This window comes from Chroicocephalus ridibundus, chromosome 7 (assembly GCF_963924245.1).
Source record: "Chroicocephalus ridibundus chromosome 7, bChrRid1.1, whole genome shotgun sequence".
Taxonomy (NCBI): Eukaryota; Metazoa; Chordata; class Aves; order Charadriiformes; family Laridae; genus Chroicocephalus; species Chroicocephalus ridibundus.
In genome coordinates, this window is record NC_086290.1 from 52872463 (window position 1) to 52888310 (window position 15848).

The window sequence follows — 15848 nt, forward strand, 5'->3', positions numbered from 1 at the left end:
ATTGAAGAAGCAAATTTGTCCCTATAGGTTTATATTTTATCATCATGTAATATCTTTACAATATAGAAAAACAATTAAAATATAATTTGCTCTTATGATATAACATGTCAGGCTCATTTAAGAAAGATCTCTGCTGTACTTTTAAAGCCACTCATTATTAGTGTAACTGATGCGAGTTGGTTTATCATCCCTGTCAACTGTAGGCTTTCCTATTACGAATAAATCTCAAACCATGAAATGAGTACATTTAATATTTATATACAGTAAGGGAAAGCGGGGGCAATAAAAAGTGCATATTTTAATAACCTACCTACAGGTATTTGTAACTCTGCTACATTTTGAAAATTAAGCAGAATTATAATTGTATGTACTAAAAACATGCAGATCATCTCATCTATGGCAGAGATTTTTCTCTAACCGAATATGTCCTCCATCATCCCTGCAGTATTATAAGACCTTCCCTCTGCCTAGAAAAGCAGGCAGGCTTCCTCCCTCTCAGGAAATGCCGGAGCTGTCTGCTTCATCAACCAGCAGGAGGCATCAGAAAGACAGCTGTCATTTCTACAACAGTTCAAAATATTTACCTGTAAAGTCAGTTAATCATTATCAACTAAAGCAACAAGGCTTAGTGACTGTTTTGGTTCCAGATTTCCTGTCCTGTCGCTGCAAATAATCTGATCAATGGAACGATTGAAAAAAAAAACAAAACAAAACAAAAAAAAACAACAAAAAAACCCCCACAAAAAAAACCCAAACCCACTAACTTTCCTTTTGCCAGTTAAATGCAAACAAAACCCCATAAATACTACCATAGCACTCCTTTGCTTCTTTGGCTATAATTTACTTTATCTTATTAAGGAATGATGATCACTAACACAGGCAGAACTTCACCAATGTAGTACTCTGCCCCATTTCCTCAAATGTAATATCAAAAAGACCTGGAACTGAAATTAAGAAAAGGCCGCTATGACAGAAACAAAACAGATTTACAATGGATAAAACATTTCAGGAAATGTAAAACTTCTGTTTCGCTATTAGGAACTTCAAACACCATCACATACTTTTCGAAATGGTCATGCTATAAATGCAAATAGAAACTTAACACAAGGACCTTTCTAGTACTAAAATATCACAAAAAAGCAAATTCTAGAATAGATTCCATCCAGTTAAATCTAATGTTAAAGCAATTACTTCAAATACCCGTTAATTTATTTCTAGGGTAAAGCTGTAAGAATAAATAAAATTAGCTTGATTCCCAGAAAGATATCTATGGTTTTGAACTGAAAATTGGTGCATGCAATATTTTCAGGAAAAAATCTAACAAATGTTACAAACATGCCTTCAATTCAAAAAAGTGTATTTGCTCCTTCCCTCCCTACCAGAAAATCCCATTGTTGACACAGCTTACTCCATTGAACAAAGCAATTTGTCCTGGTAAATCTGCACCTCATCAGAAAAGCTCGCCAGAATACCTCTATTGGTATATCTTCAAATTCCTCCGAAAGGTCATTTTAGCACCTCTGTGGCACTAAGCCCATACTTGAGTGCTTTCTGGAATGAGGGACCAGGCTCTTTATAACTGAAATAAGATTTGTCTAATTACCCATGCATTTGGCAAAGCCATGTCACTATGCAACGGCATTTTACCAATTACTGGCTATTTACACCCATTTTTCTGCTTTCCAACAACTGCTTTTCATGCTGTTGGCAGATTTGCCAAGACAATCAACCTTAGTTTTTCTGATAAGGTTATAAGCTTGAGGCAACCAAATCTCCAGCCATGCTGTACTTTTACTAAAACTTAACATTTGAAATATCCAAGGTAGGAGAATTTTCTTCTGAAAAAAAGAAAAACAAAAGTCACTTGTCTTGTGTCACATAAACATTAACTCTCAGAATAGAGAAACGATAGGAAAAATGGTGAACTACTTGCTGTAGTGTACTCCAAAGTCTATTTCACCAACCACTAGCGCAACAAAATGACAACGTGACATGCACTGAATCAGAGTTCAGCTAACTTTGAAGCCACCTCTATCATTATTTGCTTTTATTCTGCTGACACTGCTGTTTGAGGTTTCATTAGCAGTGTGTGCCTGAACTCTTTCAGTGCCTCTCAATCCCTCACAAGAAGAGGTTCAAAAATCGAGGGCGACAGAGCTAAATTCCAAATTCTTTTGTGGTGACAGACTCTTCTGACACTGTTTCAACTTTCTCATGTTCACACTCTACCCAAAAGACTTGGGTACCCTTGACTTCTTGTTTCTTTCCCTCCTTCCTCAGCTTCTGCCCCCAGTCCAATTCCTTTTATTCCATCCCCTCTCACGATTTTCAACTTTTGCTCAGGTCTTCTTCCCCTTCCAGTTCTGTCTCCATAGTTTCTGGGTTTTACCTTCTTTTTTGTTCTTACTACCTTTTCCTCTATGGGTACAGAAAGAAGCAGAGAAGACAAGAATGTTTTCTGTTTTTTCATCTTCTTTATGGTTTATTGATCAATTCTTGCTTTCAAAACCACTCCCTCAATCATCCATATTTCTCTGTCCACTGAACTCCACGACCCTTGCGTTCCAACAAGGCAGGTACTAAGAGATTTAGCACATCCTTGATTTCAATTTCAGGACAAAAACAAATCATTAAAACCACATTTTACTGACACAGTCCAGGGACAAAGAATGATCAGAAATTCTGTGTGGACAAACTTTTGCCTGAGAACATCAGAAATTCAAAGAGGATAGCGCATGCTCTGTTCAAAGAGTTTGCTACCCGAATGCTCTAAAGACTTGTACAAATCTCTTCTGAGAATTTGCACGTACCCCAATTTTGCAGACCCTTATCTTTTTGCTCATCTTCAAGTTGTTTCAAAGGCAAAACAAAGGGCATGACTGATAAAATTCACTTTCAGCTACGATGAATCTGTTCCAAACAGATTCCAGTCTGATTCCAAGAAGAGATTCTAACCTGTTCCAAGGTTTTGAAGACAACTTATAAATATGAAGTAATTAATGCTTTGACAAAATAATGCTATTAGTATTTGTCAAATAAGCAAACAGAAGCACGAGAAAGATAAAAAAATATTTATCTTAGGTAAAATTTTCATACAGAACTCCACAAACTAGGACAGCAAGCCCCACAAAGATTAGCACATCGTTCAAGAGCATAACATACTTTTGAAAACAGAATTTCAAGGCTTCCCTTTAAGACAACGAGTATTTTTTAAATAGAACAAACCCCTCTGGATTCCTCAAATGCACAAAGATCAGGTGGCTGCATAGTTTGAATTATACCTCTGTTTTATCTGATGTAACATAGGAACCAGTAAATTGCATCAGCAAAAGGAATCTAAATTTAATTTTAAAAAATACTAATTGATACAATGGGATTAGAAAGAGTTGCCTTACTTTGTCAAAGAACAGCACACAGCCCGTAGGGCCTCATGATCCTTCTGCCTGATGTTGTTATTGACCATGAAATCTAGCTCTTCTCGAGTAGCTCTTAGTTGACTTTCTGTAACACCGTAGCTCACTGACTCCCGAGCACAGTCCTCAATATTATGGGCTTCATCTAAAATGACTACTTGGCCTTTTAGGTTAATTTCCATCTAAAAAAGAAAATTATTTTCTAGTAAAACAGAGTGAAAGACATTAATGAGAAATAGCAACTAACAGGATCCTGTTAAAAAAGTGCATATTTTGCACCATGATGTAAGCAACAGGAAATTTTAAGCTTTTTGATCCAATTTCTGTAATGTAGAAAATAACTAGAGGGAGAAGAGAGAGGAAAAAAAGGCCTTATCTCAGCCTGGATGAATATAATCTGAACCTTTTTTACAATGAGGGTAGTGAAACCCTGGCTCAAATTGCCCAGAGAGGTGGTGGATGCCCCATCCCTGGAACCATTCACGGTCAGGTTGGATGGGGCTCTGAGCAACCTGGTCTATTTGCAGATGTCCCTGATCATGGCAGAGGGCTGGACTAGATGGCCTTTAAAGGTCCCTTCCAACCCAAACTATTCTATCATTCTATTACACTCTCCATCAACCAAACAACTGTGAAGTTTGCAAGGGTTTCTCTTCCACTGATTGAAAAAAAAAAACAAACAACCATGTGACTGATCAGCTAGAGTATGGACCAGTGGAAACACTACTTGGAATACAGAAATGGTCATTTGGGAGGGGGGATAGTGGGAGAAGGGAAGAGAAAAAAATTAATTCACGCAAGAATTATTTTGTAGATAATATTTTGCATATAAATCAGATTTCAGTTGACCATAGCCACTGAACTTTACGTTTCTAACTTCCCTTTAATTTCAGTTATTGTAATCTTCTTACAAATATACTTACACTCTCCCGTATCTGCGGGTCTAGCAGATAATTATAAGGACAAAATACAATATCTGCTCCCACCATGAGTTCTCTGGCTGCAAAATATGCACAGGCATGAAGCTTCTTTCCCAGGCTCACTAGATCTTCGATGTCCCAAGCATGATGCATCCTGTGTGCAGACCGTAGGGCATGGTGTTCACTGAGTTTATGTACACCATGATAGTAAAGACAGGACTTGCCCTAAAAGCAAATAAACACAGATAGTTCGTGGTTACAAAAAATAATGAAAAACAAGTAAGTTTAAATCCTCCAACTTGCTACGTGCAATTGACTTTATGTCCTGGAAGCATTTCTAACAGCTATTTTTTATATTGGACAATAATGAAAAACACATCATGGAAGAAAAAAACCAGGCAAATCTATGTTCCTAAAATGTATATCAATAAAGGACACTTCTTTCTTCTTCATCTATAAAACCAAAGACAATTTAAGTCTTAAGAGCATTAACCTAGCAGTCATAAATATTATTCCTATCAGCACATTTTTTTTCAGTATTGATACCCTCTATCAACATTTTCTAACAATTAGTATTTAAACCAAATTACCAGAGACATTTAACCAATGTAGTATAAAGAAGTCAAAAATATTACTCATTCCAATCGTTCAACTACCTTTCATTTTAATATGTTTAAATGAGCGCTCATTTTCTGAAACAAAATTACTCACATGTTTTCCTTCCAGCAATTCTACACACATTTCGTTCCTGTTACCAACACTACTAGATACCACTGGATGAATACAGGTATAATCCCGGCTAGAAAGAATTGTCATAGGGACACTGGAATACGCTGTTCTCTTCAACTCTCTGGTAATCTGGGATATTTGCTTGTGTGTTCGTGTCCCAAAAAATATTTTGGGAATGAATGACTGATCGCCATTTTCTTTCTTCTTTGTGTTGCTAGTATTTTTATCAGTTTTTTTTCCAGAAGAACAGGAACACTCAGTGCAAGGACCAGAAGACTGCAACCCAAAACAAAAAAAAAGATTAACAAAATCCCACAGTATGATAGACCATAAGCAGATTTAGTACGTTTATTCAGAAAATGCCCTCTAGGATAGTTCAAGATAGCCTGTTAAATCACCAGGTTGGCACACCAAACTGCAAAACGTTTAAAAATGTTAAAGCATAAACACCGTGTCCTCATGCTTGAAAATCTAAAAAAAAAAAAACTTCTAGCAATCACTAGAAACAACATTATCATAACCCAATCATAGAAAGAATTATTATTCCAGTAGAGTATTTGCACATGTGAATAATACAAATAAACTTCTCACATTTAAGCTTCAGCATTAGAACACTCCTGTTACAGAACAAGAAGTATCCAGCATCCTAAATTAAGAAACCGACACCCAAACTAAAATACTGAGTACACTTTTTCTTGAAGCAAGCAGAAGAAATCTGGACAGTTTAAAGAAATCTATTGGCAGATAAAACAGACTACATTATATACACTCTCCATTAGAAACACGTTTGTCATGCCATTACCTCAAAGGTCATCTAGTAACTATGGGAACAAAAGACAAAATAGGGATTAATTCTAAACAAAACCTAATCCTGTAGATTATTTCTTAAAAGACAACTTTTTTCTTCTTGAGAAGGACGATCTTTCATAATATAAAATACTGGAACAACGGTCATGAAATTGTAATAATTATTACAAAGAGACACAAGGAAAACTAAATAACTGGTGAGTAACCATGTCCTCCCATAAAAAATAATGAATTCTTCTAGTGTAAAAAGAGTTTGTATTTGGTTTTCAGGTGACAGTGCAAGTAACAACACGTACTGCCCGCTCAAATACTCCTCCCTCCCCTTTTAATTGTAATCAGTAAGATTATCCATTATAAACAAATGCTAAGTCATGCTGTGTGTTACACCACAATTCTGGGGATCAAGCTGTCTTTTAGCCTCCACTCTGAGAAAAAGCAAGTTCGTGTTACCCTCAGTCCCACTCAGTCTTGTCCGCCATTAAATATTACAATACATGATAGAATGCATGTAAATGTAACCCTTCTGGAGCTGTCACTCACTGGGATAAAAGGTTCACTGATGTGCCAAATAAACAGGCCTCAAAGCAGATAAAGTTACACCCATGCTGGAATTGTTACATTCCCCTCTCAGGTTGCCAGTAACAGCAGATTTCATTACGGTGTGCTGCCACATTAAATAGCCAGTTCCAAATATCCTGCCTTCTATATCGAATAATTACTTATTCACCGAAAGGATAAAAAGAAGAGTTATGAATGGGGCTCTTGTCACCAGCGAAGCAGGAAACAGCTGACATATGGTATATGTTACATATGTGGCAACACTCAACTCTGTCTGTACTCACAGAGAAAACTGCAATGCAAATTGTGCCTTCATATTTCTATCAACTATATTCTGTTTTGCTCTTTGAAATAATGAAAACCACATTACCACGCGGACAATTAATATAACAGAAGCAGTTTACTTACTATGTAGGGCCTTTAAAAACACATTTATCTTTTAATTCTAATTCACGTCAGAGTGTGTTTTCAGGGGTAAAAAGAACACACAGAATTCAAAGATGATACCACATCACTAATATTTCCCTGCTAACGCTAAGCCTAACATTTAGTCTGCCAAATAAAAGTAATAGAAAAATATTAGGACCAATTAGGCAGCTATTTCGAAGAAGTTGTTCTAACGGCAGGAAAATGCAGTTCAAATAAACATATACATAAATATGAACAGTAGGCTCTTCTATGATGGGTTTTAAAAAAAGAATTAACTTGTTCTTATATGCGTTTTACAGGTGACCCTAAAAGTTTATCTTAAAAGGTTTAAAATTGGTATAATACTGGCTTTAAGAAGCCCTTTACCCAGTATTCCAGTTTTAAAATGTTACCTTTAACTTTGAAAATAAGTGTGGGTTGTTTTTTTTTTAAATCATCATTGAGAAAGCTGTACACTCAAACTAATTTTATAGTAACAGTAAGAGTATAAAACTGCCTGCAGTAGTCATAACATTTCTGAAAGCCATAGGCACCATTAGTCCAAAATACATAAATAAATAAATCAAGACTTTTTAAAAGGTACTTTATAATGAAGAGAAACTTTAAGAAAATTGTAAAAACATAGTTTAAAAGGTTGAGCTCTTAATGTTATTTGCACATTATTCAAGTGTGTCAATTTGCATTTGAATTCTTCCTATCTTTTAGAAAACGGCTTGGCCATCTTTAAATTTTATTAAAACCAAACTATTTTAATTATGTATTTCCATAAAAAGAATTTACTGTTGATATCACATAGCAAAATCTAACATGGTGTTAATCTCCCACTACCACAGCAAAAGGAAAGAGAATACTCTCCGGCTGAACAAAGCGCTAACTCCAATATGGCTGTTCCCATAGCAGCGTTGCCTCATAAAGTACAAATTTTGAGACTCATAACACAGAGATATTGGTTAAACTATAATAAAATTAGAAAATCTTTCAATTTAATTATGAAAGAATTGGGGCGGGGCGGGAAGAGCTGAATAGAAAACTATTTCATAATACCCTCTGGCTTCAGGACTAAACCTGTTTTCAGCTGTTTGAATCTGGGATAGGGATTTTCATTTGGGAGAGGGGGAAAAAAAATAAGATACTTCTCTATTTTCTGCAGTATTTAATCAGAAACATCCAGTAACAGATGCTGTTAGAGATCAGATATCAGACTATATGGACCTTAGGCTAATCCAGCTTGTTTTTACTTCTGTCAGAGGGTAGATAATACAGCCTATCACATCAATATTTATACGGCAAAAATGTGGAAGCCTGATTAAAAAAAAAAGAATAATCAGGTCCACCAACCTGTCCTACCTGTAAAATAGAGCTAAACAAACACTGAGGCTATGATCTTTGAAACACAAAGAGATAAGAGGAGTTCTTCATATCTTCATCTACATTGCCCGCTTACAAAGCCATCTAAATGATACGGCAGTGAATACCTCTTGTGTGAAATATCACACAAGCACAATCTAGTAAGATATCAGCAGTGACATTACCAGAGCTTTTCAACTATTCCTTTATAAGCTCTCAAAAAGCACAGTATTCTGCTGCTGCTGCAGCCTCTTGATTAAAGTACACAAAGCAGCTGTTTATCCTCTCACAGTAACCAGCAGGTGAACCCAGTTCAATATTTATCACAGGCTTTCACAGATCACTGCTAACCAAGCAAACGTTTTAATTAAGCTGGAACTTGCTTCAAAGAGCTCATTCAAAACGTCAATCAGCAGGAAAAGGATCAGATACGGTGTCAGGTGAGAGCGTGTAATACAAATCCACAACTTTCTTCATCCCATCGTGGTAAATTAGCCTATTCTGGAGTCCAGACCCTGATTGTAACAGGCTGCCAGTCTCCTGGAATGTGTAACAGAAGTCACTCAAACTCCATTGTGAAGGTTGTAAGCAATATGTTAAACTGCAATGGGCTAGCACATTAAGACAGATTCTTTTCACAGTTGTTTTTTGATACCCCAAGTGTTTGTTACACTACTCTCCATTTACTGTTTACTTTTTTTACCTAGTATAAATGGGGATTCCTTAACCCAGCTGCCCCAGTTTCTCAGACCCTATGCTTTGACAGGAGTAATCAAGAGTGTACCGTAAGGGTATAATTTCTCATTTAAACTCACCCTAGAACTGCCCTCTCCTGCAAGAATTAACAGCAGAAGGGCAGAAATGGATTTCCAGTCTCCAGACCCAAAGCGGCTAAGAACAGGCCGTCACCTTGGGCATAAGATCCTCACCCACTGGATCTGCGGGTGTCATTCTGATGATGCAGCACCTCTCATGCTCTTACAACCACCAACGCAGTCCCTCTCTGTTGGGCTATAAAAGGAATACTTGACAAGGAACTAACTTTGCTTTAAGCACAAGATTGACTACAGTAAAACACAAGATATACAAAGGGAGTGTTATCTCATTGATTAAGAAAATATTTCGATTGCATTATTGTATTATCCTAAATACATAGTCCATTATGGTAAGTGTGGAACATAACCTCAGCTGACTTCATTTCCTAAGCTGTGCTAGAAAAGCAATTTTTATACCTAACAGCCTATGCTGTGATGATATTCGTGTCTTAAACTTAATGTAGTTAAACTGCAGAACTACTAATGATAAACAGGGCCTTACTTTCTGCAATTCTTTACTGATAGCAGACAAGTTCTCAGTCTGCTGAAGTAAAAGTTCATCACACGAAAATACTACCTTATTCTTTCTTAGAAAGAAACTTTGTTAAAAAAACAAACAAACAAACCAGTACTTTCATTCTTAAAAGAAACTTTCACAAAAATAAACACTTTTATTTCTTCTTAGGTTACTTCTTTCTAAAGGAGTAATAAACAGTATAGTGTTTAAACTTTGAATAATATGCTGTACTGTCTATCTGCAAAATCAGACCCAAGGACAGCACATTATAACAGCTCAACTACTCATGTACAGCTCAACTACTGTTACAAAAATAGTCGTCTTAGAAAAATCAGACTGTGATTCAGTATTTTATTATATATCAGTTTGTTGATCTATACCAGAAGTTTTCAGTTTTCTTCGCTATGTGAAATTTCCAGAAGTTGTAAATCAAGTTTTTCAGATACCCACAGCAAAGTACCAACACTAATTTTACAATCAAGGAAGGACAAAAGGTCTTTTTATTTGAAAATCAACAGCACACTCTGCTGGCCTTTGTATTTCAAACTACCAATTGAAGTTCAGGGGCACAAGGCATTTCAAACCCTACTCAAAAATCTACAGAGCTTTCCAAAACTAGTAAAAATTACTTCCCATCAAATGACCTAGAACACAGATTCACTTTTGTCAAGAAAAGATCTAGCTCCTAGTGTCTTAAAGTAATACCAAACCTTTTGGCTTCTTTTGTGGTAACTTAAAACGAAAAAAACAAAAAACACACCCCAAAAACGACAGACAAACAAAAAAACCAACACAAAATGTAAATCTGTCACAGTAACACACTGGATTTTTCTTCTTAATCATGTGAAATATGTATTACTCATTTTTTATTATACTATATAATAATGATCAGCTCTAACTTTCTCCATACTTTTTAGATCTTTTTAAGGTCTAAAGGCACACATGTTAATATTAAATGCTGTCTTTAATTTACTACATATGCCACAAAACAATGAATGGCAAGTTGAATGAAATCTACAAACTCTGATGTCACTTAATATCCATGGTCCTAGTTTAAAGTTCTTCCATAATGCCATAGATCTACTGTAAATTGGAATATAACACACAGATTTATATCTGCTGTACAATTGCTGTCACGTATTGGAAGTTTACAGGCTGAATTGCTGCACCAGATTCTGTGCTATTGGGGAACCATGGTGTAAAAAAGTTCAGCCCACTGTTTAGAAGAACAACTTTCACAGAAATAATCCACACTTTGCAAACCATGTTGGTTAGACAGCACCATTAGGAGTAAAAGCCACTGCAGTTCTCACTATTGATAATGACAGTATATTACTTTAAAGCAACTTACATACTTGGGAACCTTTACATTAGGTTGTAATGCAGATGGAGGTACAGTGTTTTCTGAAACTATATTAACAAGCTGAATTTCATGCATAATCCTTTTACAGTAGTATTTTTTTTAAATTGGTCTTGAACTAACAGTCCTGATGTAAAAGATATTACTATATTACTTACTGTTTCGGGAGAAAAAGTAGTGGTTTTCACACTTTTTTCAGAGTGAACAATCAGCTGTCCATTTTTTCTCTGATGATAAACTTCTAAAGCATCAACTAGCTGTGCTCCTTTTGCAAAGCAATGACGTTTTCTAACCTGCTGGGAAAAAGAAGTGCTGTGTTCAAATACACCGGACAGAACTATGTGCCTACACTAGCAGTCAGTGATTTTGTTCCAACTGTTTTCCACTGAGTCTGCTTCAGTATCAGTGCCTCACTAGTATTCGTCAAGAGTTTAACCAAATCTAAGCCACACAAAAGTCATTTGGGAAAAGCTATAAAGTTTTAATTACAAAATTCAGCAACAACAACAAAATCTGTAATTATTACTGGGCTTTCCTTCTTTAGTTTCCCACTGATACAAAACTGATAGAAATCATACTACTACCTAGATATAAGTAGAAAACTTCCATAACTAAAACAAGAAATAAATTCAAGACATATTGATCTAAAAAGTTGAACAAAAGTAACCATCTGAGCAATACTCTAAAAGCAATAAAAAAAGCTATTTACAGTGCACATCTGAATACAAGTACTAAGTCATGTGATGCCAATACTGACACAGACAAAAACTTTACAGAAATATTGCACTCCACATATTAGGCCAGAGATAATTACATTTGACAGGATATAAAACAGAACTCTAATACATTGACAGTATTATTTGAATTTCTAATACATACTTGGAAGAGCACTTTCAACTCTAGAGTCTCATTCTTTGACTTAATATTACAGATAACTGGGGATAAATAAATACATTTTGGGGATATTAGCTGTTTAAATATGCAAGATATAATTTAGGACATGGTTATTATGAACAATTTAGTGCAACAATGGACTCCTTTGTAACAAGTAACAATAAAAACGAACAAAAACCTGTCAATTTATACTATGACTGTGACATGACTCAACTATTCTCTATGCCCCTCTCTGGAATGTTGATTGGTATTTGACAGCTTTGTTGAACTACACCTGGATTATTTTACTGCCAATAAAATTTGCTCACCTGCTGCTCAGTTTCTAAAGGACGAATCCTTTTCCTGTCTACTTGAAAATCATCATTCTCCTTGTCACATAGAGATAACCTTTTTTTGGCAGACAATTTTGAAGCTAGCGTTTCATTTTCCTTGCATTCTGTAATTAAAAATAAAAAGGTATGTCGACTACTAGGAATGCATTAAATAAGAGCACCGTTTTAAAAATAGAGTTTACGATTCCTACATGTGATGTAGGAAACAGACATTTCTAGACCCATTCACTATCTCCATACAGATTTCCATGCAGGGCAGAATCATGTAGCACTCTGCCATTATGATGGTAAAAAAAAAAAGTCCCTGACTTGAAAGCAAAAAAAAAAAAAAAATTTAAAAAAAAGTGACATCACTGGCTACATATTTTACTTCCAGAACAGATTTTTAACTGCCTATGTATGAAGTTACCTGTATTTGTTAGTGGGCTTCCAGGTTTTATGGAACTTCCTGTTTCATAATTATCAAAAGAACAAGAAGCACCATGATTCACACTTGTTGCAGCCTCGTTGCTCTTAGACTGGGAATGACACGTGCAGTGACACAGCGGTGAGGTCTCTGGCTTTCTGTCTTCCTTTTCACATGACGATGTAAGTGGCAATTTCTCTAAAGGACACAGTCATTTGTCTTCCATTAAAAACTACTCAAGACTGTACATGAGAACTAGACTTTCAAAACAGTTAAGATGAAAGATTTTGTTTAGGCACCAGCTATAAACCTCGTGTCTCTACAAAGTCTGAACAAACTCTCATCACCCTTTGAAGAACTGCAGTGCAAAGAACTGTAACAGCTTGCAGAAACGAAAAATACCCTTCTTTTTCAATTCAATCTGCATAACTATAATCCACAAGTATTTTCATTCAAAGTTTTCTTTCCAATTCCCTTACGATAACAGATCGCTAAATCCAGTTTAGCATTACTGGCCATTAGTGGCTTATGTTGCCAATCAGGCAATACGTATTAACAGTGGACAAAGACCTAGTTAGATACCTGAAATCAAATGTTTAAAGTCTGATAAACAACAACAATTCATTATAATATATTTTGGTAATAAAAACTGGGCAAACAGACACTAAGACAACTTACCATACAGAGACTGCTGCCATGATAATGCAGAACAAAGTAACGCCAGGCTTTTGCCACTTCCTGTAGGGCTCTCCAACAAACAGTGTTGCCTGTTATTTAAGCCCTTAACAATCTTTAAGGAGAATAACAAGAACAAAACCAGAATTAATAGGAAAAAACAAAGCAGATGTCTTTAGCTAAGCTAAAAATAACTTCTAAAAACAAATCAGAACACCTGCTGTCTTGTAAAAAAAAAAGAAAAGAAAATCAAAACACACCTCCATCACCTTTAATAACAACAACAGGTCAACGAGCCTTAGCTGTATTTCTCTCAAGAGGAACATGGCTATTAGCAGCGCTCAGAGGTTCACTTACGGGGGCTGTGAAATACTTACCTGCTAACAGCAATACCTAAGGGGGCTAGCTAGCTTCCTTTAGTCTTACAGAACCAAAACATCGCAAACATCTGTTAGACAACCAAACCATTTGTCCCACAGAGAAAAAATGTTTAAAAATGGATAAAACTGTGTAAAAATGTGTAAAGTGTAATAATTCATTTTTAAAAACTCTCCAAAAAGCGAAAACTTACTGAAATACTACATTCTGTTTAAAAGACAGATGTTTTACTAAATCATTCCTTCTTATATACTTGCAAAATTATATAACATTTCTATTACGGTATATCTAGTTAAATAATCATATATATTACGTAACACATAATTGTTTCTTAGCTTAAATGTTCACAAATCCAAAACCTACTTCCCACTCCCTAGTCATGGGCCAGATATCATTGTAAGATCAGGAAGTTATGTTACAACTGAAATTCTCAAGATATTGGTGGCTCTGAAAACATAAGCTATTAGTTTAGCAAACATTAATATAAATTCTACTTACAGAATTCATCATAGCAAGTTGTGAAGGGTAAGCCTTGCAAGGGAATACAATCTTTACTCCCCCAATAGTGTATTCTGACACATCAGAAGACATTGCTACTTTTTCCTCCCGTTTACTTCAAGTTTTTTAACTGCAATAAAAAACAGTATTAACAAGTCAACGATAACAACCATGCACAGCCTGAAACATATGGCACCAAAACCAAGCAGAAACTGCCAACCTGACAAGGGGGCCAAGTAGCTCAGGATATTACCAGAACTGGCATATAGGAATTTACACACTGTCAGTTCAGACTCGGTCCCGAGAAAGCAAGTTACTACCATCCAGTGAGTAATATCAGCAATTTAATTCTATTTCTCAGACTGCATATGGTTAGGGTAAAACCCCAAATCCTTGGGGGAAAAGCATTTCAGGATATTTAACAAATAAACAGCCAGTTTTTCAATTCTGCAGGTCCATGAGCTTGAACTCAAAAGATATTGCAAGCTACAAAGATGCAGCTGACAACAGTAGCTTGTATTGTTCATTCTCTAACAGTGAGAAAATAAAACTGGACACTGATTTTTAGAAATAAGATTTAAACCAACTTCTTTTTCTACTAGTAATACAGTAATTATTCAGGGTAAGACGAGGTGTCATTCACTTTACTATCCTGTGAGTATTATCTTGGATTTCTCTCACTCTGGATAATAAAAGAAAGTCAATTTCCCTATCATGCTAAAACATCAAAATTATTGAATTAAAAATACTGAAAAGGCATAGATGGCTTAAAAAAGGACATTTTTTAAAACGACAGCATTTTTTTCTTACAGCTTTTCAGTATCTACAAAATAAAAGAGCAATTTTAAATTGGCAGATTCCCTGTGATAAATTAACTCACTAACCTGTACTTTCATCTGACTTTTAATGAGTAAGCATATATACCAAAAAAAAACCCCACCGACGTGTGGCATGATTCAGCTTCATCATCAACTTTCTCAACGGGAAAAAAAAATCCTAGCAAAAAGAGATTGCTGACACGAGTTTACATCCTACCCCTCCTTCCAAAAACGTCACCGCACCCTATTAAAAGGCTTTTCCCTAACACATTCGGGGGGAGGGGCCGTCGCTCACACGAGCGCTATTTCGGAATTGAGCTTTGCCCGAGAAACACCAACGATCGGGAACACCGGGAGCGCGGAGAGACCCTTCGTCCCGCTCTGCCCCCGCCGCGGCAGCGCCTCCGGGGCCACTCCCCGGCGCCGCCTCGGCCCTACTCCGGCTCCAGCCCCGGGAAAGACGTTTCTGCCTCTCTGCGGCCGAGGGCAGGGAGCACCAAGGAAGCTGCTGTCATTCTCCTTCGTGCCTCAGCCCACACAGAGGCACTTAGGCGTTTCCTTTATCTTCTTTAAGAGGTGGGGGGACCCCAGAAAGCCACTTTCCGCCCTTCCCTTCCCTCCCAGCCCAGTGCCCTCAGAGCCGCGCTCGACTCCGCGGGAGGCGCCTCACCTCAGGCGGCGACCCCGACCCCCTTCAGCCTCCGTCCTTCCCGCCTCCGCCCCGGCGCCAATCAGCTGACAGGAAAGGGCCCTGAGCCGCCAATTAGCAAGCGGCACACTGAGCCGCTCCCTCCTTCCACTCCTGCGCTGTTAGAACCAATCACGGAGGGCCTTGTTGGCTTCCGGGTTGTACTCGTTGCTGGGCAACCGCGGGGTGAGCGTGGGGGAATTCTATTGCAAAATATTTTTAATACTTTTAATTATTTACCTTGTTTTAGGCAGGCCGCGGCCC

The 15848-nt window shown here is 36.8% G+C and overlaps 1 protein-coding gene across 2 annotated transcripts in view; it reads right to left on the reverse strand.

Annotated features, from left to right (window-relative positions):
- BRIP1 (BRCA1 interacting helicase 1) overlaps nucleotides 1–15610 on the reverse strand; it is a 63301-nt gene extending 47691 nt beyond the window's left edge. Inside the window, exons 1-9 of one of the 2 annotated variants that reach the window (XM_063342103.1) lie at nucleotides 15567–15610; nucleotides 14079–14208; nucleotides 13206–13317; nucleotides 12531–12725; nucleotides 12098–12225; nucleotides 11054–11188; nucleotides 5045–5338; nucleotides 4337–4558; nucleotides 3396–3595 (exon numbers count right to left, since the gene is read on the reverse strand). In XM_063342103.1, the coding sequence (XP_063198173.1) occupies nucleotides 3396–3595; nucleotides 4337–4558; nucleotides 5045–5338; nucleotides 11054–11188; nucleotides 12098–12225; nucleotides 12531–12725; nucleotides 13206–13317; nucleotides 14079–14171 (1379 nt within the window). In that variant the 5' untranslated portion in view covers nucleotides 14172–14208; nucleotides 15567–15610. Of the gene's footprint in view, nucleotides 1–3395; nucleotides 3596–4336; nucleotides 4559–5044; nucleotides 5339–11053; nucleotides 11192–12097; nucleotides 12226–12530; nucleotides 12726–13205; nucleotides 13318–14078; nucleotides 14209–15566 lie in introns of both variants that reach the window. The other variant, XM_063342102.1, reaches the window with a different exon arrangement.
- Between the last annotated feature and the right edge of the window lie 238 nt (nucleotides 15611–15848).